The sequence below is a fragment of the Anguilla rostrata genome, chromosome 8 (assembly GCF_018555375.3).
Source record: "Anguilla rostrata isolate EN2019 chromosome 8, ASM1855537v3, whole genome shotgun sequence".
NCBI classification, from domain to species: Eukaryota; Metazoa; Chordata; class Actinopteri; order Anguilliformes; family Anguillidae; genus Anguilla; species Anguilla rostrata.
The window spans coordinates 48,131,085-48,154,486 of NC_057940.1; the positions used below are offsets into that span (position 1 = coordinate 48,131,085).

General features: G+C 46.5%; 1 protein-coding gene across 1 annotated transcript; it reads right to left on the bottom strand.

The window, feature by feature from the left end:
- Positions 1-643: 643 nt before the first annotated feature.
- On the bottom strand, positions 644-7,284 carry LOC135260200 (vacuolar protein sorting-associated protein 72 homolog). The gene is made up of 7 exons (XM_064345404.1): positions 7,125-7,284; positions 6,693-6,819; positions 6,043-6,195; positions 5,441-5,564; positions 4,515-4,691; positions 3,220-3,364; positions 644-1,700 (listed from the first exon to the last, which is right to left on the bottom strand). The coding sequence occupies exons 2-7, from the start codon at positions 6,807-6,809 to the stop codon at positions 1,277-1,279; spliced, it is 1,140 nt and encodes a 379-aa protein (XP_064201474.1). The 5' UTR covers positions 6,810-6,819; positions 7,125-7,284; the 3' UTR covers positions 644-1,276.
- Positions 7,285-23,402: the final 16,118 nt, after the last annotated feature.

Consider the following 23,402-nt stretch of genomic DNA (forward strand, 5'->3'; position numbering starts at 1 on the left):
GCAACCTTCACAGAACAAGCAACACTCAAACAACAGGAACCTGCAACCTTCACAGAACAAGCAACACTCACAGACAACAGGAACCTGCAACCTTCACAGAACAAACAACACTCACAAACAACAGGAACCTGCAACCTTCACAGAACAAACAACACTCACAAACAACAGGAACCTGCAACCTTCACAGAACAAGCAACACTCACAGACAACAGGAACCTGCAACCTTCACAGAACAAACAGCACTCACAGACCACAGCAACCCATGACTTTCTCAGAACAGACAACACTCAGAGACAACAGGAACAGAAAGGAAAAACAGGGAACACTTTAAACCGGAACTGCATCACCAGGCATTCCGGAATCTCATAACATAATCAGTTCTAAAATGTCAGAGGTTATTTTTTTTGTTAACCTAACAATAACTCGAGCTTACCTTGGGGGGGGAACATTCCCCAGGGGTTACAGGGCTGAATCCGTCCAGTTGTGGGCTACACGACTGGCTTTCACACTTTGCATTTGACAACACCTTGCTTCTCCTCCTGAATAGCTATTGGTGAGGATTCCCATGACATCACACAAGAACCCAGATATGACAGTGGGAAGATGACACGTGCAAAAAGAAGTTAATTGAATGGAGCTGCAATTTGTATGTAAAATCGTTTTATTTCTTCAGTTGTTCATTTTCTCTGCTAGAGAGGAGACTTATGGGAAATGGAGTTCAACAAACATCATTATCCTCTTGAACAGCTGCCAATTAACTCTCTTCCGAGACGGGTGTTTAACCAGAAAACACAGCGTGCTTAAAACCCTCAACACATTACAACATAAAAAATATGTTTTTAATAAACCCAGCATGAAACATAATGCAGAATAAAAATCAATAAACTGTGAACTGCAATGTTCTCCACAGATGCTTTGACAGAACTAGCACCTCGTGCTACTCTATCGCGACTGTCCCCCAGGGGGCACTCAATGTCAGAACCACAGAAGACTCACGGGAGCAGAACACCAAGCCCACGGACGCAAGAGAGAAAGGCCAGTCTCGTTCCCACGCTCTCACAAAGTCCAGAGGCGACAGGAAGTGAAGACAGGAAGTCAGAACTGATGATAAAAAAAAACACAGAGCGCACAACCGAGGATCAAAAGGAATTTGAAAACAGAAAAAAGTCATAAGAGTGAAAAGAAACGGACAGAGGTGGGATCCGGGAGAAGTTCGAGATGTCCCTGCGCAGGGTTGTTCGTGGGGCTGACGTACGGGCGTGTCCCCCCGCCCCCGCTAAGTGCCCGACATGCTCTGCTTGATGACGATCTTCTGGCGGGCGCCCCGGGAGCCGCCGTCCCCGGAGAAGCTTCCGGAAGCGTTGGGGAGCCCGTGGGCTGCCACGTACTTCTTGTAGGCCTCGCGGATGATCTTGAAGGCGCGGGTGTTGGCGTAGGGGATGTCGGTGACGGGGTCGCGGTACAGGGCGGGCTTGTGGGTCACCGGGCACACCTCCTGGACGGGGGGGCGGGGCGGGGGCGCGTGGGGGAACACCAGCTCGAAGGCCTCGTCGTCGCTGAACGTGAGGTAAGTGCGTGCGCACAGGCCGCCTGGGAGCTGCTGGGAGGAAGAGGAGGAGGAGGAGGAGGAGGAACAGGTGGCTACTTCTGTGGAAGGGAGCGGGGCAGTGGGCGGGGCCTGTGGGGTGTCCTGGTCCAACCTGGAAGGGGGAGGACGGGGGAAATATCAGATGTTATTATATCAAGAACTCAGACAGAATGGAAGAAAATGAAAGAGTTATAATTACAGAACCGGCCTAACGGCTCCAGACAGTACTCTATTCAGTTCCCAGGGCTGTGTGTGTGTGTGTGTGTGTACGGCACAGTGACTGTGTGTGAAATTCTGGTTGTTTGCACAACAGCAAATACAGGGGAATCCTGACATTGTTTTGTACATTCTAAGCACATTCAACTCATCCTCGTCCACAGATTTACTTATGAATGCATTTCCCACACTAAGAGTGAACAGAGCTGCAAATGGAGTGTTTAACATGGACACAGGGCGGTTCTACAGGAAGGTCAAACTCAGGGAAGGCGCCTGGTTACACGCACAGGCCTGCCAACCTTGGGAAAATATTTTGAGTACCACAATAGTCAGTGTAACGCTTAGTTCACATGCTTTCGCACTACTTTGCGTTGCACGCACACACGCACACACAAGCCTTTCTTCATAATTCTAGTTTTGACTTAAAGTGATCAGGAAAAATTGTATAATTTGACCTGATTCTAAAATATAACTTGCACTGCACTGGGCTTATGATATACTTCCAAGTCAAAAGTTTGAGTATACCTGTTTAAAACAATTTTTTCATAATTAATATTTCATTATAATTAATTCTTTGCTACGTTAGCAGTCAATAGTCAAACACCTTTGCAATGGTCACTTTGCTCCAACAGAGCGTGCGCGATTCAAAGTTTGAACAGGAAGTCTCCGTAGCGTTTAAGTTACTGCAGCTAAATTACTCCATCAATTATTCACACGTCTCGTAACGAGGCTAAATCGCATGCGAGCTACTACTACGGCTAACTATAAACACAAATTTATCTCATTAGGATATACCCCTTGAAATGCATCATCTTGTAAAGTTACCGAACATGTTTTACCGTTTTATATGTTAACATTACGGTCACATTTTTGTGCTTGATTATTACTCCCCACTTCCCATTTTACCTCAGCAATGCAGCGTTACGCCTCGGTGGATAATAAAGTACCGTTGCGTATCAGTGGATGTTGAGTGGGTCGGGGAGGGGTTACAGAACCACAAGCACAAGGTCGTAGCATCTGGTTCAATCCGAGGGATGTAGTTTAAATACCGAATAAATGTACGGTATTGTTTTGTATTAATTGGTTGTTTTCCATAATTAAATACATACAATATATATATTTTTTATTTTTTACTTTTTTTGCATAGTTTCAGCTGCCATTTCGTACCTGCGTATTTTGACCAAGAATTGCATGGTTGGTACACAAAATGCGTGCAGGTTGGCAGGTCTGCACGTATCAGCTAAGCACATTCCCTGAAGTGGCTCAACTCGAAAAAACCAAATGGCCCAAAAACCAGTCGTGGGGCACTTCCTGGTTAAAACCCTTGAAGGATGTTTAGGTGTGACGGACAGGGCACGGGGTGGTGGGGGTAGGGATGGGGACGGGGTTCAGGGTTTGCGGGAGGTTCACCCTACCCCTCCACGTCCACGTTCTCCTCCTTGAGGTGGGCGTCGGTCACCAGGGGCATGAGGACCGAGTGGTAGCGGATGGTGGGACCGTCGAACCGCATCTTCTTATTCACGTGCTTCTTCTTATCCGCCTCCAGGCGCTCGTAGTTCTCTGTGGTCGGACGGGAGACGGAGAGACCGTAACACAACCGTAACGGAAAATCTCAGACCGCAGACTCCTGGCAGCACTCAGCGTTCAACAGCATTTGATCATTTAGTCCTATAAGAAACCCCCGGAACCAAAATTACACTAGTCACGGATCATTATTATGAGAGTAAGCGCAACTCCATGATTTTGACTTGCCATTGTCTACATTGCTATGGGTCACAGTGAGTGGAGGACGTTAGCTCCACTCGCCCAGTGAGTACATGGTTGGGTTAAGGCTTGATTAGGGTTAGCCCGTTAGCCCCACTCACCCAGCGAGCGCAGGTTAAGGTTAGGGTTAGCCCGTTAGCCCCACTCACCCAGCGAGAGGAGATTAAGGTTAGGGTTAACCCGTTAGCCCCACTCACCCAGCGAGTGGAGGTTAAGGTTAGCCCGTTAGCCCCACTCACCCAGCAAGCGCAGGTTAAGGTTAGGGTTAGCCCGTTAGCCCCACTCACCCAGCGAGCGCAGGTTAAGGTTAGGGTTAGCCCGTTAGCCCCACTCACTCAGTGAGAGGAGATTAAGGTTAGGGTTAGCCCGTTAGCCCCACTCACCCAGCGAGTGGAGATTAAGGTTAGGGTTAACCCGTTAGCCCCACTCACCCAGCGAGCGGAGGTTAAGGTTAGGGTTAGCCCGTTAGCCCCACTCACCCAGCGAGCGCAGGTTAAGGTTAGGGTTAGCCTGTTAGCCCCACTCACCCAGCGAGCGAGGTTAAGGTTAGGGTTAGCCTGTTAGCCCCACTCACCCAGCGAGCGCAGGTTAAGGTTAGCCCGTTAGCCCCACTCACCCAGCGAGCGCAGGTTAAGGTTAGGGTTAGCCCGTTAGCCCCACTCACCCAGCGAGCGCAGGTTAAGATTAGGGTTAGCCCGTTAGCCCCACTCACCCAGCGAGCGCAGGTTAAGATTAGGGTTAGCCCGTTAGCCCCACTCACCCAGCGAGCGCAGGTTAAGGTTAGGGTTAGCCCGTTAGCTCCACTCACCTAGCGAGCGCAGGTTAGGGTTAGCCCGTTAGCTCCACTCACCTAGCGAGCGCAGGTTAAGGTTAGGGTTAGCCCGTTAGCTCCACTCACCTAGCGAGCGCAGGTTAAGGTTAGGGTTAGCCCGTTAGCTCCACTCACCTAACGAGCGCAGGTTGATCTCGGCGGTAAGCTTGGCCTCCGCCAGCAGCTCATCCTGAGTTAGCGGGCGGTCGTGGTGCGCCCCTTTCCTGCGCCGCGGAGCCACCTGCCTCTCCTGCAGCCGCAGGTACGTCAGCCGCGTGTGCTCTGTGGTGGACTGGCGTACAGACTTACGACCTGCAGAGGGCGACAGACAACACGTCACAAACTACAGGCTAAAGCAGGGCTGCCCGACCCTGTTCTTGAATACCTATCGTCCTGTACGGTACATTTTCATTCCATCCCAAATTTGACACACCTGGCTCAACTAATTAGCAGCTGAACAAGATCTCTAGATGTTGAATGAGTGCTACACGATGGTAGATCTCCAGGGACAGGGCTGCAAACCACTGCACTAAAGCTATTTGCCACACCTGATGTATGCCTAGCAAACAGGACACCATACTAAGCAAGCAAAACATGTTATTTGGGGAGGGACTAACTGGAGCAGCATCTCACAACACAATACAGTAAAATTGTGGGTACTTTACTTAAAATTAAGATTATGTAAAGACAAAAAAAAGTAACTGGAAAACATCAAACTAAAATGGAAAGGCAAAACAGAACAGGTAATTCCCTAAAGATGATTATAATAGAGCAAGTTGTGGCTGCACTTTTGGTATGACTTCAGACTGACCTGCACTGATTTAAAGCATAAAGGGTGGGCTTCACAGACAGAGCCTAAGCCTAGGCCTAGACTAAACTCAATCTTGAATGGAAATTCTCCCAACAAAACTCAATCTAGTCCCGGTCTATCCTTAACCTGCGTCTGTGAATCTGCATAAAGCATATTTTGTTAAACAAGGTAATTGCGGGGCACTGGCGGACAGGTAAGCTGTACTGCATGTTTCGGGGAGGTCCCGGGACGGCGGGGAAGGGACACGTACTCTCTCCCAGGTCCTCCTGGAGCTCCAGCGGCAGGTGCTTGTCAGCCTTGGCACGCTCGGCCTTGCGAGGCGGCTCCGACGGCTTCTTGGGCTTGGGCTTGGGCTTGGACACCTTTATGGGCTCCTGGGGAACCGGCGCGGAATTCACATATGTCACACCCAGCACTGAGCGCGCTCAGTACAAGGCAGCCAGGAACACCGTAGACAAGTCCTTTAGTTTAAGCAGCCCAATATAATCCAATTTTTAGACGTGAAGCACTTCATGGATCTGACTGACTGACTGACTGACTCACATTTAGCAGGCTGAAGATTCTCCACAAGGGGAGGCTATTAGCACTCATTGTGCTTCGCATCAATGACACTGTGTTTTTGATTTTGATTAGTCTTTTTTCCAAAAAAAAGTATCTGACAGAAGCAATGCATGAACAGTTTTTCACCCAGCCATGTACAATCTCTGGTAAGCCGTTAGCGGAAATAGTCTACATTGACAGATCAATAGGACGTTGGCGGTGCTTTTGAGCCGGAGAAAACTGCAGACAGACTGCAACCTGCCATTGCCTACATGGTGCATGCATAACATACATGCCTGGGGCATTTTGTACCTTGTAGGCCTTGGTGACAACTCTTCTCTTCCTGCGAGGCTCGTCTTCCTCTAGGTCGCTGTCGGGCTCGTCGCCCTCGTCGATGTCAAAGTCGCTGTCCACCTCGTCCTCCGTGTCCGACTGATCACCTTTATACTCGTCATCTCCCGATTCCTAATCGGAACAAGAACGCAATTTATCACCTCGGGGATACACCTAATATTTTCGTGGAAGCTTATATACTTTTCATGAACATTACTTTCCAGGTACGGAGAATACACGGGATGTGTCCGGCACCGTACATTATGGCTTTATTCCGGTATGTTTAACACTGGACACTTCACAGTGTGAGATGTGTTATCCTTTCAAAGTGGCAGAAGTCTTTTCGTTAGCAAAGACAGTGAGGATGATGCTTTGTCGACTTGTCAATCATCCATGCATGTACTGTCCATACAGTTACCCACAGCAAGTCGAAGCTGTCAATTTTTTAAAAAGAGGCAAGCTTGCAGAGCTGTCATTCATTCACTTAATAAGATACGACTGATACCGTTGATCTGTTATTTCAGATGTCCTGCTACATTCTTTCAGTTAAAATACTCATTAATTATTCAGCTCGACAAACTAGCCACGCGTATTTTAAAGATATGGAACGTTAAATCGTTTGCACTTACATCATTGAATCCACCGTAGGTAGTCTTGTAAAATTCATCTTCTTCTTCGGCGTCCAACAATTTGGACATGCGGTTCCCCGCCGTCTTACGGGGTGCCCTACTGAATGCTAGACTCATTTTGATCGGTCTAGTTATGTGTGAATCAAGAAAAAGCAAAAAAAAAAATGTATGTCTGGAAGGTAAGTGTCACACAACCAACATACAATATATCTACAAAAGCTAACGGTAAACGGTTAGTACTGTATTGCCCTGTATTAAACCACTGATGTTAACGTTAGCGAGCTAGCTACGACAACAAAGCATGATTCAGGCAAGCTAGAAATCTATTTAGATAACGCATGACATCCAGACCAGTTTCGGTGAGAACAACACAAATTTCATAAAACACAAACATTTATCTTGTCAAAAAGCCAAGAAATGAAGAAGCCTTACTGTGTATTAACAAAAGAAACAGAAATCACCAAGCTATTTATTCATTTCTTGTCCGTTGCCAGAGCGGCCATTCTCCGTCTTCTTCGTTTGGAATTCTAACCTTAACTTCCAAATTAAAAGTGCATACCGCCACCTACCGTGCTGGAGTGAAAACTGGAAGATTGCAGGATACCTCCGTCCGATACCAGTTTCATATCGGACACGGCATTTAATGTTATTCGTACTTTTAAAGCACTTAGGAATACTATACTATTATTTTTATGTCAGTGTGTGTTACTTCCTGTCGTAGGACATATAGATAACCCTGCTTAGACTTTTAGCGTCCCGTCCAATGCCATTTCATACGTTTTCCAGGAGATGGCAGTAGTGCTCCATCCTTTAACAGTCGCACATCGTGCTCAGATTTACCAGAGTTGCCAAACATGATGCTCTGTGGCTCAGATTTGCAAGTCATCCGACAAAAGCACTTTTAGTGAGGGTACATTTGGCAAATTTGTTCCTTAAAGAACAAAAATGTACCTCCACTCTGCCTATCAGAGTGTATTGTAGGACTAAATGTCATAAATCATGGCTGAATTCACAGCATGCAGGAAATGGCTGAACTTTCTTTTACTTTTAAAAGTTAAAGCTTCAACCATCAACCAGCTGTCAACAGTAAAGGACACGTCTCTCTGCCAATCAGACTCCGGAACCCCAATAGTACTATGTGCCCTGAAGGACGTGAAATGGCCACTAGGTTACAGATAGTCACATCAGAAGACCATATAGGCTTCAGCTGCTGAACTTTTGGCACAGTTTCGAGTGGCACAGAGGTGATCCGGGGAGCACAATTGGATATTTTCTTCCCAAGGGCCTGGTTACCATCAGCACAGTGAAATTCTATGTTTATTTTTGTTTTTTTTGTTTTTACATTTTAGTGCTTTAGTCACTTTAGTTACATTTAGTGCTTTATGCTTTCATCCGGAGCAATTTACACAACTGTATACACACCCCCTTTCTACAGGCTGGTATTTACGGGTACAATTCAGGGAAAGTACTTTGACGAAGCCTTCAACTGCCCCCTAGTGGCTAAACGCAGTTACAAACCCAGATCCCTAACAACCATGCTACACTGCCACCCCAGATACCATCTTAGCGTCATGAGGCTGCAGTGCTGTAAACACAGGCACAGATCTACATACCCTGTGCTTGGCGTGTTGTTTTCATTCAGCTTCGCGAGCACGTGTAGGACGTGACAGCCATGTCGAATGAAACTGTGCACACTGATTTCAAAATGCTCCCCAGCAGCATTTTTCGAATTCATCGTCAAGGCGCCAGAAAACTCTAGAATGGAAGGTTCTTTCTCATGATGTACAGTGAGGGTGGCCTGCCGCACGTTTTCGGTTTGGAAAGAAAAAGCACGCATCAGGTGTAACGTTTTGAAAGAGTGAACACGTGACCTTCTCAGCCCAAGACTGACTTTAGGGCTGTTGGGTTTTCTTAAATGTGATGATCAACATGCAGTAATCGCTTGCCAAGAAAAGATTGAGGGGTTATATCCTACTACTACTGTCCACCAATCAGTATCTCCTAAAGGTCACTTGGAAACCAAATGATATTAGCCTATGGGTTGTTAGAGGTGTAAAATTTCATATACTTTAAACTATATGCTCGTGGAAGATATAGTGGCTTGCTTTCCCCCTGCCTGTGACCTTCCCCCTTCCTGTCCTTCCCCCTGCCTGTGACCTTCCCCCTCTCTGTCCTTCCCACCTCCATCTCCTTGCTCTTCCCTTGCAACCTCTGTCAGCAGCCGGTCTGAAAGACTGTAGAAAATAAATGCATTTGCTTTCTAGTTTTCAAATCAATTAATTGAGGTCCATTGATTGAAATTTACCTCAAACACCCGCCTGCATCAACATGTAAAACTATTTTAAGAATGAATATAGATGCTTACTGATATAAAATGGGATCAAGTTCTTCACTGAGAATGCCCTCTACTGTGGAGTCAAAGTTGTTTTCTCTGTCCTCCTTAGAAAAAAACGTAGGAATAATATCTCAAGAATGTTGAGCCTCGTGAGCAATGTTCTCAGCATGCATACTGAAAAATATATGGTTTGTTTACGCAGGAAAAACAATGTGTGTGCTTTTCTGTAAGCCTAACAACCAATACACTGTTAGAAATGCAATTTCATTATTAAAATATATAAAATGCATTTATATTGCATCCATTCATACAGCTGGATATACACTGAAGCAATAGAGGTTAAGTACAACTTTAGGTTACAAGGCCAGCTCCGTACCCATAATACTATGCTGCCTCCCCTATCCAGACCACGTTGAGTCCTAGCGGGTCCCATTGGCTATATTGAGGAAGTGCTTGGCCAATACTGGACAGTTTATTGGTGGGCTTGTTTTGTTCCAGAGAATATATCTATACAAACCATATAACAACATTGTTTTGTACACAATATTCCGGCCTGTATGCGACTGCAAAACGGACAGCAATAATTCTTCCAGAGAAATTCTTAGTGGACATTGGACAATCTATCGAGGATTGTCTGAGTTATCACGTTTTTGGGGCTAAAAATGACTATGGTCTATGACTATGACTTTATGGTGATGTGTGTCTCTGTGGATTTCCCAAAGAGGATGAGGACCTCCCATGCTTGTTTTGCCACCCGACATGTTACAACATAAGAAACCACTGTCGCTAAAATATCGGTATCATAAATAGTTTACGAGTATAAAACTGTGAGCTTTAACACTTTCAAACGAGCTATCATGTGACCAGATTGATAGAGGATTTCACAGAATGAATGCAAAAAGAACCCCACTTCAGCCTGAATATGGGCTGGTGCGTCATTTAGTGGGTTTAAACCCCCCCCTTAGAATAATTTAGGCTAAGATATCTGGCTGTTTTAAAATGTGAACTGCAGCCTTTTCAAATCGATTTTTATAGGCTTTGCTTGCAGGTTTTTCCTATCTTGTAAGGCGTGCCCGCGTGTCACGTCCGCATGCACACGCACTCCAGCGTGCAAACCGCTTTTCCTGTTGTTAATTTTATGGCCCACGTTTGGGTTTTCGGGTGTTTACTTTTGAAACTCTCGCTGTGGGGCTGTCCCTTCTGACATTCTGTCGGAGCTGTTTTTCTTCATGTTATGCGTCGCAGATTCATATCGATACTTGGCTGCCTACGGACTGCGCAGAAGAGCGACAGTGCTATCATCGCATACATGTACTGTGGGCGATGTTTGTGCTGTCTGGAATTTTTTTATTTAAAAAAACACTTAACCTGAACTTTCTATAACAACCAAGGGATTACACCAACCTGGAATTTTTTTCTTAATCATAAAATTAATTAAACAAGTCACAACCAGAATAAACAGTCAAGACAGGCAATCATAACTCATGTCAGGCAAAACGAAAGTCAGGAATGTGAGGCCCGTCACGTCCAAAGTTGCCCAGGGACAAGTTGCTGTTCTATACATGGCCACTAGGTGGCCACCACGTGGTCGGTGGGATGAGAATGACTTTATTGTCAGAAGGCAGAGCGTCAACGGGCAGGGCAACAGAACACAATAGAACCAGCTGTTGTTCTTAACAGCAGTGTGGGCTGTTCCACGCCACTCTGCCAACTCCACTAACAGTGCACCACACAGTCTAGAGCTCAGGGAAAATAATGAGTTATATAACTCTGACCGCATGTAAACCAGGCAGGGCTGGCATGTGCAGACGCAAGCACAATACACACACACCCATACACACCCATACACACACACACACACCCACACACACACAGACGTGCACAGATACACACACCCATACACACACACACAGACATGCACAGATACACACACATAGACACCAACACACACACACACACAGACATGCACAGATACGACACACGCACATACACACCCACCCACACACACACACACACACACACAGACATGCACAGATACACACACGCACATACACACCCACCCACACACGCACGCACGCACAGACACACACACACAGACATGCACAGACACACATGCACACACACACGCATGCGTATGTGTGTGGGTGTGTGTGTGTGTTTGGAGCACCTGCTGTCTCTCTCAGTCCTGCTCTCCAGGTGCTGTTTAAACAAAAGATATTGCATTCCTGTGGCAGGTCATGTGATCATTCTCCCAGGTTCTCCCCCCTGGAGCGGGGGCGGGGCCAGCATGCCTGCTCCATTAGACAGGGGATATGGTTTCACCTGAGCTTTGATGTCCACCACCCATGCACCCAGACATGTGCCTCAAATCGCTCTGTTAAAATGTTTTTTTTAAATTCACCCGCTGTGGTTGCAAGGCACAAAACCAGGTCAAATGTACAAAGGCAGTTCACCCGAAGCTTAACAGTTTCAACGACCGACAAGCGGACAGATAGACAGACACATACAGCAGAGTAGCTGGTGCACCTAATCTACAGCAGACAGACCAGCACCAATGGAGACCTTGTTAAAGTTCTGATATTCTCACAGGATAGGTTCATCAACATCATTATGTGGAATTTGTTGAAGTGCAGTTAATTCGGTGCTTATGCATGATTTCGGCTTGTGGGCCTAATGTCTTGTCTTCATGGGGTTACTGCATTGATTTAAACTGTGTTTCTGAAGAGCACGGTTTCACAGAGGGACAGATTAGCACAGTAAAATATTCCGTAAAGTCATAAGTAACCTGTGATTCAGATAGTTTCTAGACCAATTTAAAAGACATTTTGTGTTGAATTAACTGATTGTGTTTAATGTGTAGTCTCTCTGACTGAGTCTAGGATGTATAAATTTAGTGAAGATTAATGATAATGGTGCCGTCATGAGCAATGAACAAAGAGATCATTTAAAGTGAACCAGTGCACTCTCCGGACCTGTAGTTCAGAATGGCTTGTTTTTTTATAACTGCAGAGACAAAATATAAATATGATTCAAACTCAGAGAAAAAAATATTTCTTTTGCAAATTATGTTCTCTATTTATTTTGCAACAGGGGGGACATGTACAGAGTTTCATGTGGGCATTCGTTCAGAGCATCCAGGTCTTCTGTCAGTTACATACCAAAATTTCCCTTCAAACCTTTGAAGAGTAGGTTTTTATGGAATGTTTTTTTTTTTCTCTCAAAACAATAAGTCAGTGTTCTAGAACTCCATCGCTTACTCAGTGATTGTTACATCAGCATTAAAATGTTCAGTTAAGAACATTCTATTCACATTCTCATTGTGACCTCACACCTTAAATACGACCAATCTCCTATGCCGTGACGTTAACCAAACCCAACCAAAACCACGCTCCCCTCCTCCCTTAGCAACACAATGTCAATATTTTGCTACGTCACAGGGACTTGAGTGACAGGCCAGCCGAAACACTCCTTCGCCGGATAAAGCAGCGTCTGTTCACAACGCGGGCGGGGCAGTCGCGCCTTGATGACACAAGCCTGACTTTCAGCCCAAAGCATGCTGGGGGCGTGTCAGGCCTTACGGTAGACATTACCAAGGCTGAGAGGAAACAGGCCGATAAATAATGCTGAAGTGGTAACAGCATCTCTGTGTGGGAGTGATTGCACTTCTGTATGAAATAAGTAAAACGGTCCGGAGTGCTGTAACCATAAGAAATACCCAGAGCGTGCGGTCATAGTGAAACTCAGCTTCAGCCGCCTGCTGTGGGCTTTTCTTTCCTTTTCTGGTCTGGATTTTGACCGAGGCTCGTTTCTGACATTTCCCAGTAACATTTTCGCACATCCCTAATCACGCTGAACAAAACAGAACATAATCCCTCCACACAAACTCCATCCCTGCTTTCTCCCAACTCCCCCCTCCCCTCCCTCTAAATTTACTTTTTTATACTTCTTAAATTCTACATTGTCAACGGTAACCTGCTCTTTAAGAAGAAAGGGTTCCAAAAGGCTCTCCTATGTCTCCATAGGAACCATGTCTAGTTCAAGGGTTCTTTGTCGGGCAAAATGGTTCAATCTGGGGGCATTCACTTTTCACACCTACCATGCAGGGTTCCATAAAGAACTTAAAAGGGTTCCCCTATGAAACCATCCAAAGAACCCACATATTCACAGAACGATATAGCCAAGAGGGAGCGACGTTTATTTAAACAGCCTTGAGCTCGCCGCACGTTCAGCTGGCCTGTTGACGCACATCCTGTCTAAACCAAATATTTCTGCGATAATTCTAATGGTTCATTGACAGGTTTGCTTTGTTCCATTACCGGTTTCCACTGGACCAGACTCCCTGCAGCAGTGACACGGTTTAGATCCGGCTAATCGACCGTCTGCGCTGAGAGATATGTCAATGAAGCGGTTTGAGCACAACCATGGATGCAAAACTAGCCAGGCTCCGCAGTTGCAAATCCATTTCCCTGTACCTGTTGCCATGCCTACAGCACATGATTTGAAAACCACTAGGCTTAAAAAGAGTGGGGGTGGTGCATAAAAACATAGATGCTACACAGGAAATCAATTAGTGTTGTATAAACTCTCTTAAAGTAAATATTGCTCTGACAGAGTACATTTGATTCCTGTTGGACTCGTCCTGGAGTTGAATGAACACTGAATATTTTACTATGTAAACTAAGAACTGCTGTAGGTTGCACACAAAAAAAGGAAAACACTACCTTGATTATATTATGTCATTTTTTGTATTTTGTACAAAAAAAAAACAGAACAGTACAGCACAGCACTGAACAGAACTGAACAGCACAGCACAACACAGAACAGAAAAGAACAGAACAGCACATCATAGAACAGCATAGCACAGCACAGCACAGCACAGAACAGCACAGAACACGTTAAATGTTCTTGGAGCTGAAATAATTATTCCCATCTCGTGACTCATGGTAAAAAAAAAAAACATTTTTTTTAAAAACAGCGCTGGGCAAAAATACCCCGTGATAGACAAGAGGACCTGAAAACAAACAGTTTATATTTTGCCCATGATTAGTGCCAATTTCTGTTTCTCTCCTTCTGTCTGATGAGGCGATACATGTGTTTGCTTTAAGGTGCATGTGGTGTCTGGAACAGTCCCTTTTTCTTTTATTTTCATTTTGTGTGTCTTGTTTACTTTTGGTTACTATTTAGCTTTTAAGTGTATGTATAGACATTGCTGATGCTCTGATTGGTTGCAATAAAGGAGTGTCAAATGTCTCTCTCTATTTCTCTCTCACACACTCTCTCTCTCTCTCTCTCTCTCTCTCTTTATCTCTCTTATTCTCTCACAGCTCATGTCTTTTATCATGTTGGGGCAGCCTGATGGATAGGTATTTGAACCGCAAACTAAACAAGGGAAAGGGAAAAGAAGAGAGTGAGAAATACAAAGAGAGAGAGACAGAAAGAAAGAAAGAAAGGAAGAGGAAGAGCTAGCAGAAGACAGACATAAAATGTGAGAAGTTTTAAAAGTGTGAAAGGACCAAAATAACAGGACATGCAATAAATTAAAATAATGCAAAGAAGAATATTAATATTGACAGTAAAGAGAGTAAACACTGAAGAAACTAAAGGCCGAAGCGCATCATAGAAAGGAATCCAAACTCAACCAAAAATAACAGTGTTTAAAAAGGGTGAGCCATCAAGGAGAGAATCAGGTTGGGGGGGGGGGAGAGGATAAGGTAGTGCAGAGAGAAAGAACAGGAGAGAGGGGCTTTGAATTAAAGAAACACAAAAAAGGAAAGCATGTGAAAGAAGGAAATAATAAGGGCAGGATGGTGAAGAGGAGAGGAAAAGAATGTGACAAAAAACAAAGAAGAGGAAAAAAGTGATGAGTGGAGAAGTTTGGGAAGGGATAATAAAAAACAAGCAGGAAGAGGACAAGAGTCCTGATTCACATTTCTTTCTGGTTCAGTCAAGAGAGAAAGCAGCACACACACACACACTCACACACACACACACACACACACACATACACACGCACGCGCACACACACACACACACACATACACACACACTACACTCAAACAGAAAAACACAGACACACAAAACTACTGTGATGGTCCCTACAAGAGACACAGTAGACAACAAGAGCTTTGTGAGTTCTCTCTCTAACTCACGACACACACACACACACCCACACAACTCCCTCAACATCACGCACATGCACACACACACACACACACACAACCTTACTCCTCTCTAACCACGCACAGCACACCACACACACAACTCCACTCCCTAACTCACGCACATGCACACACACACAAACTCACACACCCACAACACACACACACACACACACACACACACTGTACTTTAGCACTGGTCTCTAAACATTTATTTCCTCTGTACACAACACATCATCCAAAAATGTTCCTGACGGAGCAGAAGAGGCTGACTGACCTGCAGCCCACGCTGCACAGCGAGGGACTGCCCAGGAGTCTAATTATCGTCCGAGCGATGGTCCGCTCTTATCAAGGACAGCACTGTGCCCTTCATCGTCTTTCAACAGAACACAATGAAAACAATGAAGATATGCGCTGCCCACCCTAGAAGAAACTGAATGTTCTGCAGTGCATCGAAAATATGTGGACTTTTGGAAATATAACGATATATTGCTATATTTTAAAGCGGTAATATTGTGAAGTGTTGCAATATATCGCTAATATTTGTATTTCTATATATTGATAACACTTAATTTCTGTAAGGGTGAACGATCCACCATTAGCCTGCGGAATTTACAATTATTCATATTTTTACATTGGTGTGAAATATATTTATTATTGTATTTTCAATATATCTTTTGACAACATATTTCCCCACACAGACAGGGCCACGTTTGGTCCCATAACTGTCCTAATGTAACCCATCCAGAGTGCAGCTGTCATATGTTCTCTCTGAAACTAATGACATATAACTTCATCGGGACATATTCTGCCACTGTTATGACATAAATATGCGATGCGGTGCGGTGTGTTGTGGTCTGAAACAAACACTAACACCACACCGTCCCTTCTGCTACCTGGATTGTTTGTTTTCTTTTCCGGTGAACACCGGTGCCTTTAAGGATATCTTTAAGGGGAGGGTTTAAAAACCTTTGCTGACTTGTTTATTTCAAATGGCATCATCTCAAGCAGTGGCCTTATCCCAGGGGTCTATAGTCCTGATCCCAGAGACAAGCGGGGTCTGCTGGTTTTTGTTGTTACTAAGCAGTAATTGATCATTTAAAACAATCAATTACGCAGTTTCTTGGGGCTGAACTGGTAGCTGATTTATTTTTTTATTTTTTTTTAAAGAAAAGAAAACCAGTAGAACCTCAGTCCAGCTTTAAGAGATCCACATCATGACTGTCTTAGCAGCGAACAGCCAGGACGTGACCCAAATCCATCTCTAGTATGACTGTCCCCTTGAGATCGGGGTGGGGGGGGGGGGGGGGGTGCGGTTGCGGGGAGAGAGAGAAGGGCCGCTTCTTGGGTTACGGGCCTTTCTCCAAGGGTCCAACATCTCTTTACTTTTTCATAGAGGGACCAAGCTTCATCTCTCCAGACACATCTCTTCAGCATCCCCATATACCCACCAGGGGGTCTACACCCTGCCACTAGGCTGCCCTGCTGCATGCACTGCTGAGATTAAAGAATGGAACCAACATCCCACTCATGTTGTGGCAGACAGACCCGCCGCAAAGCCAGACAGCAGTTTTGAAAAAAGAAAAAAAAAACCTAAGGGTTAACCCAGTTTCGGTAAAGTCTTAAAAAACAAAATAAGGTCACATACAGCCATGTATGGTATCTCTGTAGGTAGTGAGAGAAGCAGTGGTGGTTTTTTCCGTGGTGTTTGCGTTTAGAGAGCGAGGAGATACAGGAAACTGCACCACTGGGCTTCTTGGGAGGTCCCCTACAGTGACACCGACGGCCCACGCATGACCCACAAGTTTTCTGTTGTTCAAACACTAGGCATTTTCAGACGGCCCCTAACCTTGTGATCTGTCCATCTATCTATCTATCTATCTATCTATCTAACAAGCGATAACACAATCTATTTATATATCTAGCAATCAATCAGTCAGTCTGTCTGCCCATCCGTCTGTCTGCCCATCCGTCTGTGTGTGTGAATGCTGGTGGTGTGCCGTGCAGCGCTGCCTCAGCCCACCGCTGGCACTGTGGCCCTGTGTGTGCTGCTGCGCGTGTTAAGGCACGTCCCCCTGGTTCCCGTGGCCCCGGGTTCCGCCCCTGCGTCTCAGTACAGAGTGTGCCGACTGCGCTGTGGCCAGACCGAGGCTCGGGGCCAGAGACGTGAAATCACTGCGCAACATTCCAGCCTTATGTAACCATGGACATCCTGTTCGGCTGCGGGGCGGGGGGGGGGGGGGGGGGGGCGGGGGGGTGCAGTCACGCGCGCATGGGACTGCGAATTCCCTCGCAATGCATGCGAACATATGAGCGCGTGTGCACTCAAACACACGCACGCGCGCACTGACACATGTACACACGTGTGCATTCACTCACACATACATGCACAAAGACACACACACGAGCGCATGCACAGGCCTGTACACACAAATACGCATTCAGACTCAGACACAAACACACACGTACATACAGTACACAAGCACACACGCACATACACAGGCCCATGCACGCACACACACACACACACAGACACACACACACACATGCACACACACACACACGTACATACAGTACACAAGCACACACGCACATACGCAGGCCTGTGCACAAGCGCAAACACACACACACACACATACACACACCAACAAACGTGTGCACGCACATACACACGTATATACAGTACACGCACAAGCACATACAAAGGCCTGTGCCAGCACACACCCACACACACACACGCACAAATACACAGGATTTAAAGGGAAACAGCTGTGTGCTTTCCCATCCCTGGTCCTCCTCTGGGTCCGGACGGAGAGAGCAGGCTGGGAGAAGCTCAGACAGATGAGATCAGCTTAAATACAGAATCTGCCCCACAAGGGAGAAAACTGCTGACTGTAACAACACAAGAAGAGGGAAAAACTGCAGAGGACAGCTGCAAGAAGGACAGATTTTCATTGAAAAACAGACCACCGGTCGCCCAATGCCGGATCAGAGGGGGCTGGAGGGATTACCGGCTGGCCTGTGCCCCAGCAGGACAGATTCTGTGGGGCTCAACCACACGCCGGACGTGGGCCTTTCATAGTGAAAATAAGTTACGCAACTGCAGCGCCCGCACAGCTGCTGGGCCACATCTGGCCGGCGCAGCCTCCGAAATTACATCTGTCAGGTGCTTTCTTCTTCGGAAACCCATCATCCGAAACTTCCCCCTGATTCGAAATAACTGAAACTAACTAAAGTTCACACTATACAACCAGGGGTTTTTTTTTAATTTTTTTATTTTTGGACACCCCCTAAGCGGATGTTCGTTGCGGTGCATTTTACTTCGTCGGCTCGTGAACTTGCATGAGCTGTGTGTGTGTGTGTGTGTGTGTGTGTGTTTTCACGATCCGAGCATTTGGTTAATACAAAATTGCGATTCAAATCGGAAGGGACGGTGCGGACAGACGCAGGAAGCGCCGGCGGCGGATTTGCCTGCCAGATCATGGGAGCGCCGTTTTGGGATTCTCACGAGCGCCCCCCGCGCCTCTCCCTGCGGGCGCGACCGTTCCGTACGTGTCAGCTGCGAGCCGCGCTCTGTTTATAAACTCCGCGAGCGGGGGAAGCGGGGAGCGCGTTCAGCACGTGTACGCCCGCTCGCCTCTCCGGTTCAAAACGTTCTGAACGACCGGTGCGTCACTAGCAGGCCACCGTCAAAAACAATCGTCAGACTCTCTCTACCTCCTGACCTCCTTGTAAATCTCTATGCGTGAAAGCGACGCATGGAGCTAGCACGGTGTTCGCATTCAGTTACGTACTGCAGAAGCACAATGACGCTGCCGCGGCGTTATATCTTTACATGGCTGCGGCTGAAGGCGCCGCCGTCGACGGACGCGGGCGGCGCGCCGCTCTTCGAGAACTCGCTCGCCGCCTTTGTGCTCAAACGAGCGCTAACTGGGTCGAAGGACGACGATCGCGGAAACACGGGAAGGTCTGTAGCCTTTCCCCGCATTCCATCTGTAATTAACCAACCGACTTCAGTCTCACCGCCTGATTTAATGAGCTCGCCAGCCGAGGAATGTGCCGCTGACGTGCCGGGGCACGGGCCTCTTGCCCCGGAGCGCGTCAATCCGAGAAACGCAGAACCCCGCGGCGATTCGAACGTATGACAAATGCATTACAATACGAATACAGTACAATAACAGCCTCGGGGCGCGAGCGCGTTTTCCGTGAACTATGCGACACCCACGCGCGTCACAAACAGCCGGGAATCCCAACGGACACGGCGAGGGGAACATCTCTTTACAAACGGACACGGCGAGGGGAACATCTCTTTACAAACGGACACGGCGAGGGGAACGTCTCCTTACAAACGGACACGGCGAGGGGAACATCTCTTTACAAACGGACATGGCAAGGGGAACATCTCTTTACAAACGGACACGGCGAGGGGAACATCTCTTTACAAACGGACACGGCGAGGGGAACATCTCTTTGCAAACGGACACGGCGAGGGGAACATCTCTTTACAAACGGACACGGCGAGGGGAACATCTCTTTGCAAACGGACACGGCGAGGGGAACATCTCTTTACAAACGGACACGGCGAGGGGAACATCTCTTTACAAACGGACACGGCGAGGGGAACATCTCTTTACAAACGGACACGGCGAGGGGAACATCTCTTTACAAACGGACACGGCGAGGGGAACATCTCTTTACAAACGGACACGGCGAGGGGAACGTCTCTTTACAAATGGACACGGCGAGGGGAACGTCTCTTTCAAACGGACACGGCGAGGGGAACGTCTCTTTACAAACGGACCCGGCAAGGGAACATCTCCTTACAAACGGACACGGCGAGGGGAACGTCTCTTTACAAACGGACACGGCGAGGGGAACATCTCTTTGCAAACGGACACGGCGAGGGGAACGTCTCTTTACAAACGGACACGGCGAGGGGAACGTCTCTTTACAAATGGACACGGCGAGGGGAACGTCTCTTTACAAACGGACACGGCGAGGGGAACGTCTCTTTACAAACGGACACGGCAAGGGGAACATCTCCTTACAAACGGACACGGCGAGGGGAACGTCTCTTTACAAACGGACACGGCGAGGGGAACGTCTCTTTACAAACGGACACGGCAAGGGGAACATCTCTTTGCAAACGGACACGGCGAGGGGAACGTCTCTTTACAAACGGACACGGCGAGGGGAACGTCTCTTTACAAACGGACACGGCGAGGGGAACATCTCTTTACAAACGGACACGGCGAGGGGAACATCTCTTTACAAACGGACACGGCGAGGGGAACATCTCTTTACAAACGGACACGGCGAGGGGAACATCTCTTTACAAACGGACACGGCGAGGGGAACATCTCTTTACAAACGGACACGGCAAGGGGAACATCTCTTTGCAAACGGACACGGACGACACGCTCTGGGCAGCAGCTGCAGACGGCTAATTGATGGCTGTGCTCGCGTGCCCTTCGCAGGGACTTACATAAGCCTGGGAGATACTCGGAGGGCGCATCCTCTTAAGTGTGCCATCCGTCCGCATTTCAGACCGGACTGGACTCTCTCTCTCTCTCTCTCTCGCCTTGATCTTCCATCACATTGTGAGGTCATGCACTCTCCCTCTCTCTTTTGCACTCTCCATCTCTTCCCCTCATTTCCTCTCTCTATCAAATGGGATAATAATAATAATAATAATAATAATAATAATAATAATGCGTAACTTGGCGGGGATGAGAATACCACTAATGATAATAATATTAAAATAAGTAGAATAAAAAGAAGAGGAAGGAGAAGAATCGTGGGATAATAAGACGGTAACATCAGCGTAAACGAAATGCGACCCTAACTATGTGCGCATGGCAGGGCCGGCCCTTCCCATCCGTTTACACATAGGGCCCTGGTGAAAGAGAAACCACTGTGTCAAGCCATGTACAGTATGCCTTCCCATTATGACTCACCTCCGTCAAGCACCGGACGTGGGTAACTGTCCAGCTGTATAAACACACAATAAGCAGGAACATTATGTGCCCATCCACACAGCATTACTAACGCTAATGCACGCGTAGAATTACTCATGCTCATGCAAGTCATGGAAAAGCAAGGGTTTTCAACTTTGCAACGAGGAAAAAATAAGAAAACCTTTTTTTATTTTGAGTGTAATTTAAATGGAAATTTAAGGATAATAGGAAGAAAGTGTCACTGCACTCAGACCACACCTATATGGACTCATATGCATCCGCGTAATTTTCAGTCTGTTTGGAGATTCTTAAACAACATGACCACTGTGCTCACAATCCGACTGTCTGAACGTTAATCATCATAATCCTTCAGCGTCATCGCATTCTTATTCATCATGAACCGCGCCCAGATGTAAATAAGACGAGAACATCGAGAACAAAACCGTGTGTGTAAACATCCGCTCTGCACGGCGCTCTGGATAAGGGAGTCATGCACTAATATTCATTCAAAGAAGAAGGAAAAGGAAACGGAAGAGAGCATACTGCGGCTGTGCATTTGAAATAAATAAAATTTAAAAAAGCACGAGATTGAAACCATTTTAAACGAGAGGTGTTTCCAGATAATTCGAACGGATAGGCTATCTAGTGAAATAAGACAGCGATCATTTGCTCAAAACACATTCCAAGCACTGTTAAACATTTTTTTTTTAAAGCGCCACATGTTGGAAAAGTGGAAAAGTCTTACAATAAACGTTTAATGATTTATCCATAACTAGAAGGTGTGGCTATGTTTTAGGCTGGACTTCACCATTGGGTATTTTTAGCTGGGTATTACATTTTTGCAATTATTATTTTTTTTAGTGAGTGGGCAGTCTGATCCATGTAAATAAATACGAACAAATTTAATGATTATAAATTCATAACGATCACAGTGACAGGATCACAGTGCAGAAAGTATCATGGCTGGGCAGGTGGATTTGTTGAAGGCTGATGGTAGGCCACCCTACTGACTGTGCCACAAGGTCTACCCATTTTTTAAGCATATCCATTTCGTTTTTTATTTCTCACAATTCCCATTCGGGTGAAACATTTGACATTTTGAAAATGAATGTTTGCAGGGATAAATATTTACAAAAACCACACCCACTCAAACCGGAAAAGTCTGCACATAAATCGCTCGTGGTGCTCTTCCCCTTTTACATATGTTGTTATACCTGCATGCTATGACTGGAAAATTAGGCTTAGTGGGGGCGTGGGGCTACCAAGTGGGCGGGTTTACCAAGTGCTCCGCCCTCCTCTGGGGTTCCTGTCAAGGCTGGTACAGGTTTGTGAGCTAACTGCTTTAAATTTTTCAAGTAATGTGCCTACGGTGTGTAAGTGGCAGCAAGTATCACAAGCTTTTTTCTTTCTCACACAGATTCCGTGCAATGTTTGGTGAGAACCATACTGCTGGTAATGTGAAAGGTGAAAGTGGTAATCCTCAGTGATGTGTGGAGGGGGAAAATCCAGATTTAGGAAGCAAAAGCCCCCACCCCCTTCCCCCCCAGCATTTTCTTCCAATCTCCTGAATTTACCAATCAGCACAATTATTCAGCCAGGAGGTGGAACTAATTCATAGCTGGCTGAGTTGGGTGGAAGAAACACGTGGCAGGACTTTTACTTTCTGACCCCTGGACTTTCCGTCTCTCTCGAGATGTGCCACAAGTTTCACTTGAAACATACGAATGATTCCCAAGTCCCTCATTTCCAAGGCTTATACATAGCCACTTCAACCAAAAGGCTGAGGAGAAGAAATCTTAAATAACGTTTAATTCCAAGAGCACCACACGGTGAAATGGCTTGTAAGGGCAATTTGGTTCGGTTAATATGAGCTAAAATGCATTCAAATTGTTTCACAAATTAATAACTTTGACTAAACAATTATTCCAGTGGCTTTTTTTCCATACATCCATCCATTATCTATACTTGCTTATACTGGTCAGGGTCGTGGGGGGTGCTGGAGCCTATCCCAGCATGCATTGGGCGAGAGGCAGGAATACACCCTGGACAGGCCGACAACCTATCGCAGGGCACACACACCATTCACTCACACACTCATACCTATGGGCAATTTTAGAGTCTCCAGTTAACCTAGCCTGCATGTCTTTGGACTGTGGGAGGAACCCGGAGTACCCGGAGGGAACCCACACGGGCACGGGGAGAACATGCAAACTCCACACAGAGAGGCCCCGGCCGGATTCGAACCCGGGACCACCGTGCC